The following is a 15,714-nucleotide window of genomic DNA, read 5'->3' as shown; positions in this document are numbered from 1 at the left end:
GGCCTTTGAGCCTTGTAATAGTGTAGGATTAAGGCTCTTTGCTCAGTAAAACCCAAACTTTCTGCTAATGAACTGCATCTGGTTTTCCTTCTGGTTTGGTAAGAGTGGAGAATAGAAAGATTTCCCACCTATTGTGTTTCAACACAAACTTGAAAGAAACTATGTCATGAAGTTGTATTTCCAACACAACTCCTGTTGGTTGAGCTCACATTTTAAACTGACAAGGGGATTTTCCATATTGAGTACTTGCATGGATTCGAGTGTGGTCTCTGTAGGAGGATTTGCTTTTACATGTTGCTTTTTCAGTTTCTTGCACTAGTTCCTGGCTTCTTATTATGAAGAATGAGGGTAGAAAATACAGCCGGAAATAATAGGTTAGGGAAAGGCATGGCAGAGTGGTGGTGGTGGGTGCAGTTCTCTTCCTCTTTTCCTCTAATCCATTGTCACTCCTCTTTTGAAACCAAGAAAATTGGAGTGCACTGTTGGAACTTGTATTTCCCCTGCCACCAGGGGAACTGGGCACAGCAAGGCATCCTCTTGGGGAGCTGGGAGAGACAAGGCCCCAAGACAAGGTCGGGCGGGGTTGAGGGGTGACTCCAGTTCAAGCCATTGATGATCAGGGCGGCCAACTGAGCAGGCCACCACCTTCTGTCACATCATGAGACTTGATACCAGTGTGGATCTGAAGGCTCCAGGGAACTGCAGTGGGACTTCCAGTCTGTTCTGGAAGTTTCTGCCCTTGTACTCTGCTGTGCCTGTTACCAGAGTACGAATCCCCTACTCACTGTCATACACAGAGACATACCATGTCAAAAAGGAGCTTTTCTTTCTGCAACCCCCACCACCCCAGTCCTCACCATCTCCCCACCTGTCCCCCACAGATACTCCGATCCTAAAACAAGAAGTTTGGTTTTCTCCCCTTAAAGCAGATCCCATCATGATGATGAATATATAACTATGTGATGATATTGTGAGTTATTGATTACATATCAAGAATGAAATGATCATATAGTAAGAATGTGTTTGTATATTATGTTTAATTAAAAAATAAAAAGCAGATCCCAGTTTCTTCCTTGTTCATTGTTATGTTTGTTGTTTATTTAAAGAAAAGTCAATTTTAAATAATCCTGCCCAGAAAAATCATACTGCTAGAAGATAAAATTACAGGTCTCCAGGCAACACTCACTGTGCAAATGTGTATTCAGCTTCTCAATTTATAAGGGATACTAACAATCTCTTCCCATCTCGGGAAGCCCCAATCTTATTGGGTAGTGTTATCCCCGCTGCCCCACTTCAGTTGGCTAAGATACTCTAAAAAAATATATCCTCGTTGTAAGAGTGCAGCATTTCAGAATCATTTTATTTCAAAGGCTTTTCCTCTAGTGTGTATGATTATTCAGTTCATTAGCGCACACATGCTTTAAGCCACAACAGAAAACACATGGTATATAATAGTGAAATGAATTTTCTGTGGCTCTTAACTGACAGCTCATTTTTTAAATATTATGAGCAAGTTACATGACATAATTAAATGGTATGTTCATATATTCATTTTCTTCTAAGCACAACTGCATATTTGCATTCTATCTGCAAGCTTGTAATTGTGACAGTTTATATGATAGTAATAAGATGATATTGTAATATTGATTGTAGAACTTAGAAAATAATTTTTTAAATTATATATTTGGTATATATTCAAAGGCAATTAAAGCTTTGCATCCTTTTGAAAATTAATGGATAGGATATAACCTGCCCTTAATCAGGACTGAAATTCTGGAAACCATTTTATTTTTACTCAAATGAGACAATCTTGAGATATTTAGCAAAAGCGATTTTTGGGCAAGAAAAAGAAAGGTGAAATATTTCCTTGGTTAAAAATGATACCTGACTTTCTTTATGCTTTGACAGGGAAAGGAAGCAAAACTGATATGCTGTCCTAAATAATGTATACTCTAAATATATATTTTATAGAGCTTGGAAATGAAATATAACCAGAGAAAGAATTGAGTGCTTTAAAGAACATGCACACCTTTTTCAGTTAAAATGATTCAAAGCCAGTATTTTACATGTGAAAAATTATGTAACTCATTTCCAAGAAGTCATTCCAGATCCATGAGCAAGTTGACTTAGTACTTAGAAGATAAACTTTGTAGTTGGGCAATAATAAAGAATTAAATAGAAGAAAAGACGGTGCCTTGGGAAAAATTTAGATTTCATATTACTTTAATTTTGGCTATCTGAACTCCTTCTAGTCCCTTTTACAGATAAAGCATATTCAGCAAAACTCATTTTTTGTGGCCATTTGTTAAAGAAGGTTAAAAGCTTATTTGGTTGCCAAATTGAGTAAACATGCATGGCATGTCTTTCTTCCTTGTGTATTATATCTTTCATTATGAAGTAATCATTTTAAAAAAAGATCTGTATCTTATGAACCATTGTATAATTTTCAGTGCAACGTGTAGTATATAAATCTATTAGAATTGTCTTTATTTTGGACTTTTAACCAAGTAGGATAACACATACCACACAGTTTACTGCCTTATTTGCCACTTTGAATGGACCCCAAGTTTGCTTTGTGTGTGTGTAGACATTGTCAGATGCTGAAGCACTTAGCCTTCAGTTTTATATTCATGCTTTGTAAAGACTCAGTTCATCAATGAGTACTTCTCAGTTGCTTTGTAAGAGTTAAAGTACTGTTTCAAAATGAGTAGGTTAGAGAAATTATAGCCTTAAGCTGTGTCCATAGCCAAAGTCTAGAAAGCAAAGCCAAAATGACTGGTTGAATTAGTTTGTAAGCTGCCAGAATGTGGGATATAACAGAAATGGAACAGCTTTTAAAAAGGAAATTTAATAAGTTACAAGTTTACTGTTCTAAGGAAGTGAAAGTATCCAAATTAAGGCACCAACAAGAGGATTCCTTCACCCAAGAAAGGCGGATGGGTCAGGAACACCTCTGTTAACTGGGTAGTCACGTGGCTGACATCTGCAGTTCCCTTGCTCCTGGGCTCCATTGCTTTCAGCCTCTGTTCCTGTGGGGGTTCCTCACTTTGCTTCTCTGGGGCTGGCTTTCATCTCTTGGATCCCTTGGCTCACTCCAGGTTTGGCTTGCTTAACTTCTCATGGTGATGTCTGCTGGCCTCCAAGCATCTCCAAACATCTGTGTCCCTTTCTGTTCTCCAAGCATCTACATCTGCTCTTTTTGTCAATTCTGAGGCATCTGTCCTTTCTCTCTCCAAAATATTTCCTCTTTTAAAGGATTCCAGTAAACTAATCAAGCCCCACTTGGAATGGTGGAGTCACATCTCCATCTAATCAAAGTTCACACGCACAATTGGGCTTGTCACATCTCCAAGGTTATCTCTTGGAGATAACCTAATCAAAAGTTTCCAACCTACAGTGCTGAATCAGGATTAAAAGAAAGGACTGCTCCCACAAGATTGGATCAAGATTAAAGCATGGGTTTCTGGGGTACATAATACTTTCAAATTGGCTCACTAGTCAGTGAAGAAATTTTACCGGTCCAACCTGGGTATCATTTCCAAATTTGCCATTTAGTTTTGACCTCTCTTCTTTGACCCTATGTCCCCAGGAAACTATTCTTCTCTTACTTTGGCCTTTTTCCTAGAGCCTCATTTTTAATCAACTTCTGTAGTCAGTTTACAGAAACCTAGTAAGATGGGCCCATCACAGATATGGCTGTGCAGCTTACAAGCTGTATGACTGTTTCCTCACCTATAAAATAGTAATTTTTTAAAAATATTTTTAATTGTAAAATATATCATATGTACAAAAGTAAAGGAAGAAAAAGGCAATAATTTTCAAAGCACACTTACTTCAACAAGTAGTTACAGAACAGGCCCCAGCATTTGTCATGGGCTACCATTCCACCATTTCAGATTTTTTTCTTCTAGCTTCTACAAAACACTGGAGGCTAGAAGGAATATTAACATAGTGGTTCAGCTGTCATAATCATTTGCTAGATCCTATTTTTTCTGTTATACCTTCTCCTCCTTTGATCCTTCCCCTAACCTGTAAGGGTATTTGAACAATGCCCGTTCTTTTTGATGTTGAGAAGGGGTGTCAACACTAAAGGATAGGGGGATGTAATTAATTGGAAATCTTGGAGAGGCTGGTCCCTTGAATTTCAGGGTTTATCTCATCTAGGAACCCTCTGGGAATTATAGGTTCCAGGAAGGCAAACCTAGTACATGAAACCTATATAGAGTCTCAGTTCAAACCCGAAGTGTTCTTTTTTTTCCCTCAACATATACACATATTTAATTTTAGCATTTGTTCCCTGTTATTTATTTATTTTTAATTCATATGTTTTACTCATCTGTCCATACCATAGATGAAAGGAGCATCAGACACAAGGTTTTGACAATCACACAGTCACATTGTGAAAGCTAGATCATTACACAATCATCTTCAAGAAAGGTAATTTTATCTACCTTGAAACAGTTGGCAGTATTACAATATAATATGCAGCTATGATGATAACATCCTCCTTAGTTTTATAAATATTTGAAATTTTCCATAGAATATTTTTACAATACCCATAGGTTTGTCTTTGTCTCTCTCAGCTCTGTTATGGTTTAGTTTCTCATCCCTTCTGTCCACATTTGTCTCCCTGCTTCCAGTTTTGCCCCTCAAATCCCTAACTCATTTACTGACCTGTCACAGTGGCTCAAGGCTCTTAATTTAACTATAAATTTTCTGATTATTTGCAACTTCCTGACAGTATAGCAATGCAGACTTCACTGTACTATAAGATACTACTACTAACAATTAGTATTGCAACTAATATTTATAGAAATTTACTATGTGCTAAGTACTTTTCTATGCACTTTACATTTTTAAAGCATTTGATCCCCATACAACAGTAGAGGTACATACCATTGTCTTCATTTTTCAGATGAAGATATCAAAGAAGAAAGAGGTTTAATAATTTGTGCACATTCACACAGTACGTGGCAGAGCTGGAATTCTGACCCGTGTCTGTCACAGAGTAAACTTCAGGTTGCTCTGTGACCTGCTGCTGCCTGGCTGACCACCAGTCACTTCTCTTGCACTTCCTGCCTAACTTGTTACTCTCTAGAATCACTGGTCTGCTTCATTAGAGCTCCTTAGCTGCACTGTGTTCTTTCTCAGCCAGGATGTTCCTCTGCCTCCTTAGCCTTGTCTCTTCTTGCTTACTGTCTCTGGCCACGCTACATTCCTTGATGTTCCTTCAACACACCAGACTTGCTCCTTCTGTACGGCCTACTGGTATACTAGTGTTCATAGAAGCATTATTCACAACAGCCAAAAGGTGGAATCAAGATAAACTGCCCATCAGTAGTTGAATGGATATACACAAAGTGGTATAGCCATGCAATCTTATATTATTCAGCCATAAAAATGAATGAAGTTCTGATATGTGCTACAGTATGGGTGAACTTGAAAATATTATGCTGAATAAAATGGGCCAGACAGAAAAGGATAATCAGTGCAGGGCTATGAATTCTCTTATATGAAATAGCTGGAATAAGGAAATTCATATAGACAGGAACTAGATTAGAGGTTACAAGGGACAAGGAGGAGGAGTGATGGAGAGTAAAGAGTTTCTATTTGGGGTGATGAAAAAATTTTGGCGATGGATGGTATTGATGGTGGCACAACATTATAAATTTAATACCACTTAATTGTACACTCAAAAATGGCTGAAGTGGGAAATTTTATGATGTTACCACAAAAAAAAAATTGTTTAAAAAGAAAAAAAACACAGGATGCAAATTATCCCATGATTTTGTCATCAATTATAAAGTACAAGCCTGAAAACATTATGAAGATAACCCACATGTTTTTAGGTGTTTCTGTTTATTTATCTGGAATTATTTTTTTAGGGGGGGAGGTGTTCTCTGACTTGAACCCGGGTCTCTGCATACAAGATGAGCATTCTACTCATCTAGAACTTTTAAATGAAAGATCTTAGAGATATGTTGAGGGTTCCCTCCATCCCTGAGAGGTGGGGTCATCAGCTGTTTGTCTCCTGCAAATGCTCAGTCACAGCTTTTAGGATTATATCTGAGATGACAAATGTTCGCGTTTGTGTCTTTCTAGGAAAGAGCCATTCCGGGCTTAGGTTCAGAAAGCCTTTTCTGAGTGGCATCCCAGCTCTACCACCTACTAGCTTTTTGACCCTATGACTACTTGGTGCCTCAGTTGACTCCTCAAATAATATGAATAAAACCATGTCTAGGTGACACAGAGTCTTGGATTTTATGAATAATCTCTGCAAGTTCCAGACTCTCCTCTAAAAATGTGATTCTGAAACTAAGGGGGTATAAAAATATATGCTAACCATGTTTTCCCATTTCTGCGCATTCTTTTCCACACTTTTATTTTTAAGATCTCCGCATAATTTGGGGGGTAGGGGCAGGGCACAAAGACCATAACAACTGGGCTAATAAGTGGTAACAATCCATTTGCTGACATCAAATGCAATTTGTGCGGCAGCCTATTTCCTGAGCATTGTTTTGAGTCACTTGGGTCCTTCTTAGCTCATTCTCAAGTGAGCTAAGTGCACTTGGGGTCATGGCCGGGATGTGTTCTGGGTGCAATAACTACATTCACATTTGATTGAAGGGCTTTGGCTAGATAATCTGGATAAGAAAGTTCGGAGACTTTGGATATCCCGTCCACAAATTATTTGTGCCTAGAAGTACCACGAAAGAACCCTGAGCCCCAACTTTGTCACTTTCCTCCGAAGTAGAATGTTGCACAATTTTCCTTACCACTGCCTGGGCCTCTGTGAAGCATCACGCTGACACCTTGTGCCCATATCCCAGGCCTTGGTGTAGCAGAGGTTGCTGCGGCAACAGCACACACGGGCTAACATCCTCCGTAACTCCAGGGGCTGGGACGTGAGTCAGTTGAAAAGTTTCACTGGGTTTTTATTAGCATATGATGCAGTCCCATATCATCTACAGTTCCTGGCCTGTCCCGGACTCACACACGATGCTGAGGAACACTTGAGACTGGTCACCTCCAAGTGTTAGATGGCCCAGGGGCTTCTCACTGAAGTTGCTGCCTCCGTCCTCAGCCAGCCCTTCCTAACACCCACATCAACAGGCCAAAAGCCAGCCTGGGGCCCAACTGCCTGAACTCTAATTCTACTGCTGTGCGTCCTGTGCACTTAATAAGCAACAGTGACCTTGGTTGATTATCAAGAAAACCCTCTTTTTACCCCGGGAACTGGAAAATGGTTACCATCTGCCTCCCAGAAGACATTATTTTCAACCCCATGGCTGGGCAGAACATGTGCTGAAGAATAAGGATGGAATTACTGTAATTCTCTATAGGAATTTATGGAAATGGAACTTAGCATTTACTATTGATCAAAAGTGGTCATAGAGTTAGTGGTAACTTCTAATACAGGATCTGGTTTATTTTTCAGACACGGAGATGACCTGATTGTGACTCCATTTGCTCAGGTAAGCACAGCTTGGTGAACAAGCAGGCTTCTGACAGATCTGAAAGTTAAATTCGGGGATGAGTTTCTGGTTCTTAATTTTTGATTGTCAGTCAAATACAAATACAAATTCTGTGGCTCGGTCAAGTGATTCAAAGGTGATACTAGAGAATGCAAACTTGGCTGTGTTGGTCTGTTTCTATAAACTCATAGATCCAAAGAGTGTCTTTCTTTCTAATAACAAATTACCTAAGTGATCTATTTTTAAATGGGACCATATTTCCTGAACTGACATTAGCACTAGAAGCAGGGGGCTATATCATAGATTAAATCACACTTCCTATAATTAGGTACATATTCATTGCTTGAAATTAAGTAATCCATTTCAGCCCAGTGCTTTACTTACCCCCTTTTTGCATTCATTGGTACAAAGACTTAGCTGAGGGATATGTCTGTGTTTCTTTATTCCTTGTATATCTACAAACCACTAGAATATTTTAACCACATGACAGGAGGAAAAGAAGGCTATAAATTGATCTCAAGTGTTTTAGAATATATATAAAAGGGTTGATGACCAGCTGTTCTTTGTCTAGACCAGAGCCGCTCAACTGAACTACAGGTTGGAATCACCTAGAAAGTTTGTTGCCCAATGCCCAGGTTATACCCACACCAGTTAACTCCAAAAATCTGAGAGTGGGATCCAGGCATCAGGGTTTTTAAAGGCTCCCAGGTGGCTTCCTGGGGCAGCCAAGATTGAGAGAACTGGTATAAACAGATGGGGGACAGAATGGGACGAAACTAATTTCCTGTGGTGTGAAGGGGCATCGAGCCAAGCTTGGCTGATATAAAGAATGTTAAATGTCGGAATGCAGTGATGTTGAGGGTTATAAAGATTATAATCAGAACTGTGTCATAGTTAGCTGTAGCACCTCGGGCAGCTTGTTTAACTTGTCTAGGTCTTCTTCACCCACCCCTAAAATGGGGAGGCTGGGCTGGAGGAAAGACAAGTTGAGGCAGTCAGGTCCTTTCCCCTCTTTTCACTAACTGAGCTTGGAGCGTATCGTCGGACTTTTCCAAGTCTGGTTTCTTCCCTGTTAAATGACAGCAGCAGGGACACCCACCTTATGTGGTTGCAAAAAGTTTGAAATTACCCAGGGCATGTAAGAGGCATAGCAGAATGTCAAGAAATTGAAGCACTTAATACATTTTAAGTGTTACTATCAGATAATCTATAAGGGCTCTTCTGTCTTTAAAATGTAAAATTACGAATTGTTTAAGAACATAAAAATTATGTTTTATTCTTTCACTTTGTCAAATTTCCTGAAATATTATATTGTCGTTATCATTTAGACCAAAATGTCATAAATCCAAAAATAATTTAATGTATAATGGTGATTTTTTCACTACCACAGGCATTTAAAAAGTAGAAAGCAACAACTCCACCCCTTTCAAAGAGTTAGCATAGTGTTCACTTGAGATTTTACTGCAGGACATGAGTTCTTTCTAGTACCTATATTACTATATCCAAAATAATTCACACTCATATCTTTTAATCTTATTTTTGTGATAGCAAAATCATAGAAGCCTAAAGATTTTTAATTGATATGTATTCAGAACTCATAATGTTGTATCTAAGAGCCAAGGGCTGGGAGAACAGGTAAAATCAGGCAAAATAGTATAAATTGCAATCACCAACTGTAGAGTTTGGTAGCTAGTCTTGATTCTAATTAAAATCTCTAGGTATTCTTGTAACAAAAAAGTATATATCTAAATATATAGTAAAAAAAATTAGTACCATGTCTGTGCATGATGTCTTGCCTTCTTACTTCAAGTAGTATTTATTAATCTCTTGAAGATTAATAGATAAATTCAACTTGTTCCCTGCCATTCAGGGGTCTTTAATTCTGAAGAAATCTGGTCTATTAGATAATTGGATATTTTCTATAGTGTACTCATAATTTCCAAAAAATCAATAAAATTTCAGTACACCAGGGGAAAATATGTATGTAAAATATCATTTAATTTCTGTTAGTAAATGATTTAAATAATTATGATGTGTACCTAATAACCCTTAAAATCAGAACTTGAAATATAAACCAACTTTGTAATATGGAGGCATACTGATGCCTGAAAATAATCCTGTAATGCATTTAAAAAACTTTGCTTATGATTAACTAAGTGACTCAAAATACTTTGCAGAGAGGGTAGTCGTAAGTTATTGCCCCAAGATTGCAGATTCTTGCCTCATCAGAGTTTTCATAAATGGCCCTTTAGACAAATACCAGGTGTGCTACCTGGAAAGCTCTACTGAAATTAAAAAAATGCATAGCTTATTAAACCTTGAACAATTTGACCACTGATAAATCATATTTGGGGAAGTAGGTAAGAAAGCTGGGCCAGCTGGAGAATGTCTGTGCTTCCTGTTAAGCCTTGTTGGATACAACTAATGTATTTTGTGACCCTAACCCTTAACTTCTCAGTATTTTAAAATACAGGATAGAGCAGTTATCGTTTAATGCTAAATATTATAATGCAAGTCACTTGAAGGATGCTAAGATTATTTGGCCTGATATACTTTAGCTGCTTCACAGTGGACAGAAGAGTACTGATTTTAGAAAAATCACGGGAAGAATGTCAGCCAACTAGGCCAAAGAATTTTTCACTTTTCCCAATATACTTTGGATTTTCAGAATTTCACAGTGAATTCTTCTGGTGAAAAAGCCACACTGCTTCCAAAATAAAATCCTTTTTTTTTCATAAAATGTTTAGAAACTAAACATAAGCAAAGGGAAGAAAAAGGACATTTTCCCATAATTGCAAACCCCCAATAACTACTGTTGACATTTTATTTTCTATCCCCCTTTTTCTTTTCCTGTGAATATTTTCTTTCTCATGGTTCTTAAAAATGGCCTTTCACTGTCTAAAGTGTTAAAAGAACTTCTCCCAAACTCATCTATCTCTTCTTGAAAACCCATTTCTTGGAGTATATTTCTAAAGCAGGGAAGGATCCCTCCTTTTTCTTTTCCAATCTTGATTTCCCTGCAAAGATAAGAGAATAAAATACCAAGTTATAAGAAAATTTAGGAAGTCACACAAGGATATATTCCACCTCTTTGGACAGTGCAGAAATCTAAAACATTGGATAGATGTAATCCTCAGAAAAGATTCTACAGTATCCTCCCATATTCTCATCCAATGTCTAAAACACTATCAGGGTTAGAAATTCTTTCTGGAGTTTAACCTCAACCTTTTCACCTTTGATTTCTTGTGATTTCCCCTTCACGTTCAGAATCCTCTCTATCTCCTGAAAAAGTGGCACTTCACATATTTAGTTTATTTCCATTTTGAAAATAGTCCCCTAGGGTTTGAGTTGAAATTTTTTCCTATGGGAAAAAGATCCTTTCCTTAAAGCATTTAGCTTGGATGTTGAGAGGAATCCCACAACCTGCCACGCCATGGCATTTAGCCGCTGGCATTTTCCTCCAAGTAGGACAGCCATCTGGCCAGGCTCGGCAGGGGCCATGTGTGTACTAGGGAGGCAGACGCTGGGAAAACCTAAGAAATGCTTCTTTGCAAAAGTTGTCCCCAATCCCAGCAGCCCCACCATTTGTGACATGACCACCTTGTAAAACTCTAAGTCCACAGGAATCCTCATCTGGAAACATGTAATGGTAAAAGAAACGCAATCTCTTATTCAGGGAAAAGGCAGAGAACTCCCAAACCTTACCCAAGATCGCTGGAGAGTCTCCTACTTTAGACTAAGGAGATGATAAAGTCTGATTTGTAAATTCAGAGTAACAACAGCCAGATTCATTTCAGTTTTCCTTTTATCAAAAGACAGCAAGCAAGGCATAATTTTAGGGGGAAAAAAAATAGACATTCTTAACGCTGTAGGGCTTCACCGTTCCGTTGGGGAAAGAGCATCGCCCGTGTTTTTTTTCATGCTCCTGAGGGTCCCTTCCTACTAGCACCCAGCAGAAGGGATCGGAGCCCGGGTTCAATCCAGCAGAATCTCCCTGTCAGGTTTTGAAACAAGGGCGTCATTGCATTTAAATTGCTTCTATTGTTTAGCTTTCCTTTATCTTTCATGAAAAGAAATCCCTAGCCTCTTTTAGGGATCTAAGTTCTTTGCAGGACCAACACCACACAATTGTCAACATTCAGCCTTTACTGACCTACCAAACCCAGCAATTTCATGTGGTTTAGCCTTAACATAATGAAGAAATAGGTTTTATTTTCCATCAAACTGTCCCTTCTATCTAAATAATTATAACTTGACTCCAAAATTTTCTGGAGGTGAATGGAGGAAAGGAATTTTTTTCAAACGTCCCCTGCTTTTTCCTGAACAGGGGCAACTCGTCTGTGTCTCAGCGCCATCTAGTGGCAGAAAGTGCGTATAGCATGAGAAACAATTATTTCTTCAACAGGTTGCCACCTTTGTTTTTTAAAGCAATCTCCTCTTTAAATCTTTTCAATAAATCATGAATATATGACTTTATATTTCTTTTAGGCTATTATGTTCAGTTTTTAGCTGTTTAATGAAGTCTACATTTGTCTGCCATTTTCAGTGACTCCTATTTGTTCAAAAACGTTTAGAAGTGTCTAAAAGAGTCTGAAGTTAGGGTGTATAAATAATGCTTAATGTCTCCCTGTGGGCTAGTATATGATCCAGCTTTGCTAAAAACTTTTCTGCAGCACTATCTATATTTGTTTCCAACAGTGTATATATTTCTCATCATTCCCAAAATATTTTTTACTTTGACTATTACTTTGCTTAGAGGGACAGATGAGAAAGAAATGAGCTCAATTTCTTTAACCATTGAACTGTGTTTTTGCTAGTGAGCGTTAAGGAGTGTAAAGGGGCCTAGAGTTCTGACTACAGCTCTTATGATGTTGAATTCAGGGGGAGTGAGTGCTACCTGGAACAAAATAAGAACTGAACTTCATACCCAGTGGCTTGAGTAAAACTTTTCCAATTCTCCCGCACAAAGCAGGTGCCTCCCTTTCTACATCCTACAGCTCAAGTGAGAGCACAAAAGATTAACACTGTTTATTCATTATCAAGACCCTAGGCCTGATCAACTGAGCCTGTGGCAACACTTCCTTGTAAGATTTATCTGGAATTTCTATTTGCACATCTGCCAATATGATGTATGTCACATTAAAGAAGATAATAGTTAATAATATAAGATTTATAAAACTCTGTTTGTCCTACCACAAAAAGCAATCATCCAATACTTGCACAGATAGGGAATGGCATATCTACAAGGTTATTTACTGTCCCAGTACTTATAAAAGCAAAATTTAGGAAACAGCCTAAAAGTCAATTGAAGGGACTGGCAGCTATGTGCCTGGAGGAGGAACTGGGCAAGAGATTTCCTTTTTACTTTTCACTTTGTAATATTTCATACACATTTGAGAATATATTTAGTGATTATAGAAAGTATAAAAAGTAATACTAAAATGTGCAGTCTAAGAAGTAGAATGTCACAAATATTTCCCATACACCTGAGTGTCCCTCCGAATTTTATCTGCCTGCCACCTGCAAACATAGCAATAATTCTGATTATTACCTTTCTTATTTAGGGTGAGACTTTTCTTGTTCCCCCTTCTGTCCTGTTTAAATTCTGTAGCTTGTGAAGATATAGGTTTTTTTTTTCAAATATAAGCAAAAAAAAAAAATTAAAAGTCGAAATAAAAATCATCTGACAACATCTTTATTTTAGCCAAGGCAAAAACCTTCCTACTGAAAGCAGTTGTATTGTATTCTTCATGAACTAATGTTTTCCTTACAAATGAGCACAGAACATGAATTACTTGCCATACCTTATTTATCTAGCTATCTAATGCAGTGCACATAACTATTATTTACTAGAATAAAATTCTCAGAAGTCTGAGGTTAAAAGTTTCCCCTAGAAAATGCTCAATTTGCTGCTGGAATAGTCTTCTTTAAAAATGCTTTATTAGTATGTTTGATGTTCACGTCTTCAAATATAAACTAAGCCTGCGTGGTTAATGACAGCAGATCCAATTTATTTCTGCATCATTCAGGATTTCATGCCAAATGAAAGTCATCATGGTCTGATGTCAGCACTTGGTTATTTGAATACGTGAATATGCCGTCATAGGCAGACCTTCCAGGGCTTGAGTTGTTTATAAGTGATAGTGAGCCAGATTTTTCCAGTGACTGAGTAAACCCTGGTTGGCACCTTTAGGAAGCACTTTTAACTCTTTCAGGGAATAAGGCTGTCACTTCCTGCCTCAGAACATAAACAGCTCCCCAGCGACTTACAAAATTCCATGCCAATTTCAATAACGTCGAAAACTTGAGGCTAAGTCAGCAACAGATGAAAAAATTTCTGGAAGAATGTTTGGGACTCTTGGAGCAACTAGAAATTTGGAGACCCCTTTATTTTATCAATGTTAGACATTAAGTAAAATCCCCTGTGCACATGCCAAATCAGTAGTGAAGCATAATGTTGCTATAATAGGCTAATATTTACTGTGTGCTTTCTATTTGCCAGACACTGTTCTTGGCACTTAACCTGTCATTCCTTGTAATCCTTGCACATCACTTTCCCAGTTTTATAGATAAGGAAACTGAGGTACGGAGAAGTTTTGTAACTGTCCAAGCTCACACGTTTAGTAAGTCACAGAACCAGGCCAGGTTATTATGGTACCTTGTAGGCTATTTGAAATCTGTGTTTTGGATAAACATTCTAAAATAGCATTCTGGTTGCCACATGTGAGACCCAGATCACCTATAATCCAACTTGATGTAGGTCCCACCCTGGACTCTTGCTCCTTTCTAGGAGAAAGTAAGAGGGGTAGAAGGCAATAGCAATTCTTGTAATTCTTAGTCCTATGCTCACTTTCATTTCTTTCACTGGTTTCTCATTCCTTTAGAATTAGTAATAGGAATGGGTTATCAGAGATAGTGGCACCTGTTAGTCTTGCCTTGCCATGTGTGCATACATTGTATCTATGAATTCACTTATTCAATAAATTTTTACTGAATATATTCTCAGTGCTGAGTGTTCTGTACACACAGGACAGTCACATTTTATGTGAGAAATACATCCCTGAGGACCTCTTACAAAATCCATGGTTCAGGAGACCTTAAAGAATTTCTGTGTACTAGCTAAAGTAGCCATGTAGCATGGGTGAATAAACCATTTCAAATTTACTCAGCTTGCCTACTTTGAAATTATGAGGTTCTTGGTTGGTGGTTTCTTTCTTTCTTTTTTTTTTTTTTTTTTTTTTGCACAGGCAGACACTGGGAATCGAACCGGGGTTTCCTGTATGGCAGGCGAGAACTCTGCCTGCTGAATCACCATGGCCCGCACCTTGGTGAAGTTTTTAAGAGAGTTTGGGGCAATCACTTTATTTGCATTTTTATCCAAAAAGTGAGGTTTATTACTATTTTATATTACATTATTTCAAATTAGTAGAATTCCCATTGGCATAAAATAGAACAATGCTGTATGTATAGTGCCTGAAATATTGTCCTGGTGACTAAGGAATCCAGGCACACTGTGAAAACCGATACTTCTGCATCTACTGTTACCATATTCATAAACAATGAGGAGAGATGTCTGAAAATCCTTGCAGCCTGAATTCTCTGGATTTCAAATGGATATGTACACACTTAACTGTCCAGTTCTGGGTGATTCTTTAGCATTGTATGAAACAAAATTGTAGACTAAATCGTACCTTCATTCAAACCATTCTTAAAAATCTGTTAAACTATCTTAAATTGCATTAAAGATGGCTATTAGTTCAAGAAATTTAAATGGTCCTTTCTTTTATCTGGTAGGTCTTGGCTAGTCTGCGAACTGTACGAAACAACTTTGCTGCACTAACTAACTTGCAAGACCGAGCACCTAGCAAGTAAGTTATACCATTTGTTTCCCTCTCTTTCTTGATAAACTTTTAAATGGTGTTTCTTCAATTTGATTGAACTCAAGATAATATATTAAATTTCTCTGAGTGGTTGCCATATCATCTGACTGCTCACACTGTCATATGATGTCCTGTTAATTTTCTATAAATACCTGATAGGGATGGTTCTTATATCAGAATGAAGCAATATGACAAATTAATTCGGTGAGCCCATCTGTCAGAAATCACCTGGCATATTCAGTTCTCTGCCCAGTTATTTACACTCAAGGTAACTTTATAGTTTGGGCTTACTTTATAAATTAACTATGGGCAAATAATCTCATCAAGCCAGAAAGTCATTTTCTGAATTCTAAGACAGT

General features: G+C 37.8%; 1 protein-coding gene across 22 annotated transcripts in view; it reads left to right on the top strand.

Annotated features, from left to right (window-relative positions):
* The window catches only part of PDE4D (phosphodiesterase 4D), a 1,724,553-nt gene that overhangs the window by 1,474,938 nt on the left and 233,901 nt on the right, over positions 1-15,714 (top strand). For all 22 annotated transcript variants that reach the window (XM_077117214.1, XM_077117215.1, XM_077117218.1 and 19 more), the window contains 2 exons: positions 7,439-7,475; positions 15,270-15,343. In XM_077117214.1, coding sequence (XP_076973329.1) covers positions 7,439-7,475; positions 15,270-15,343 — 111 coding nt within the window. The remainder of the gene's footprint in view (positions 1-7,438; positions 7,476-15,269; positions 15,344-15,714) is intronic.

This window comes from Tamandua tetradactyla, chromosome 9 (genome assembly GCF_023851605.1).
Source record: "Tamandua tetradactyla isolate mTamTet1 chromosome 9, mTamTet1.pri, whole genome shotgun sequence".
Taxonomy (NCBI): domain Eukaryota; kingdom Metazoa; phylum Chordata; class Mammalia; order Pilosa; family Myrmecophagidae; genus Tamandua; species Tamandua tetradactyla.
The sequence above is the reverse complement of the archived record's forward strand: the minus strand, read 5'-3'. Positions and strand labels throughout refer to the sequence as shown.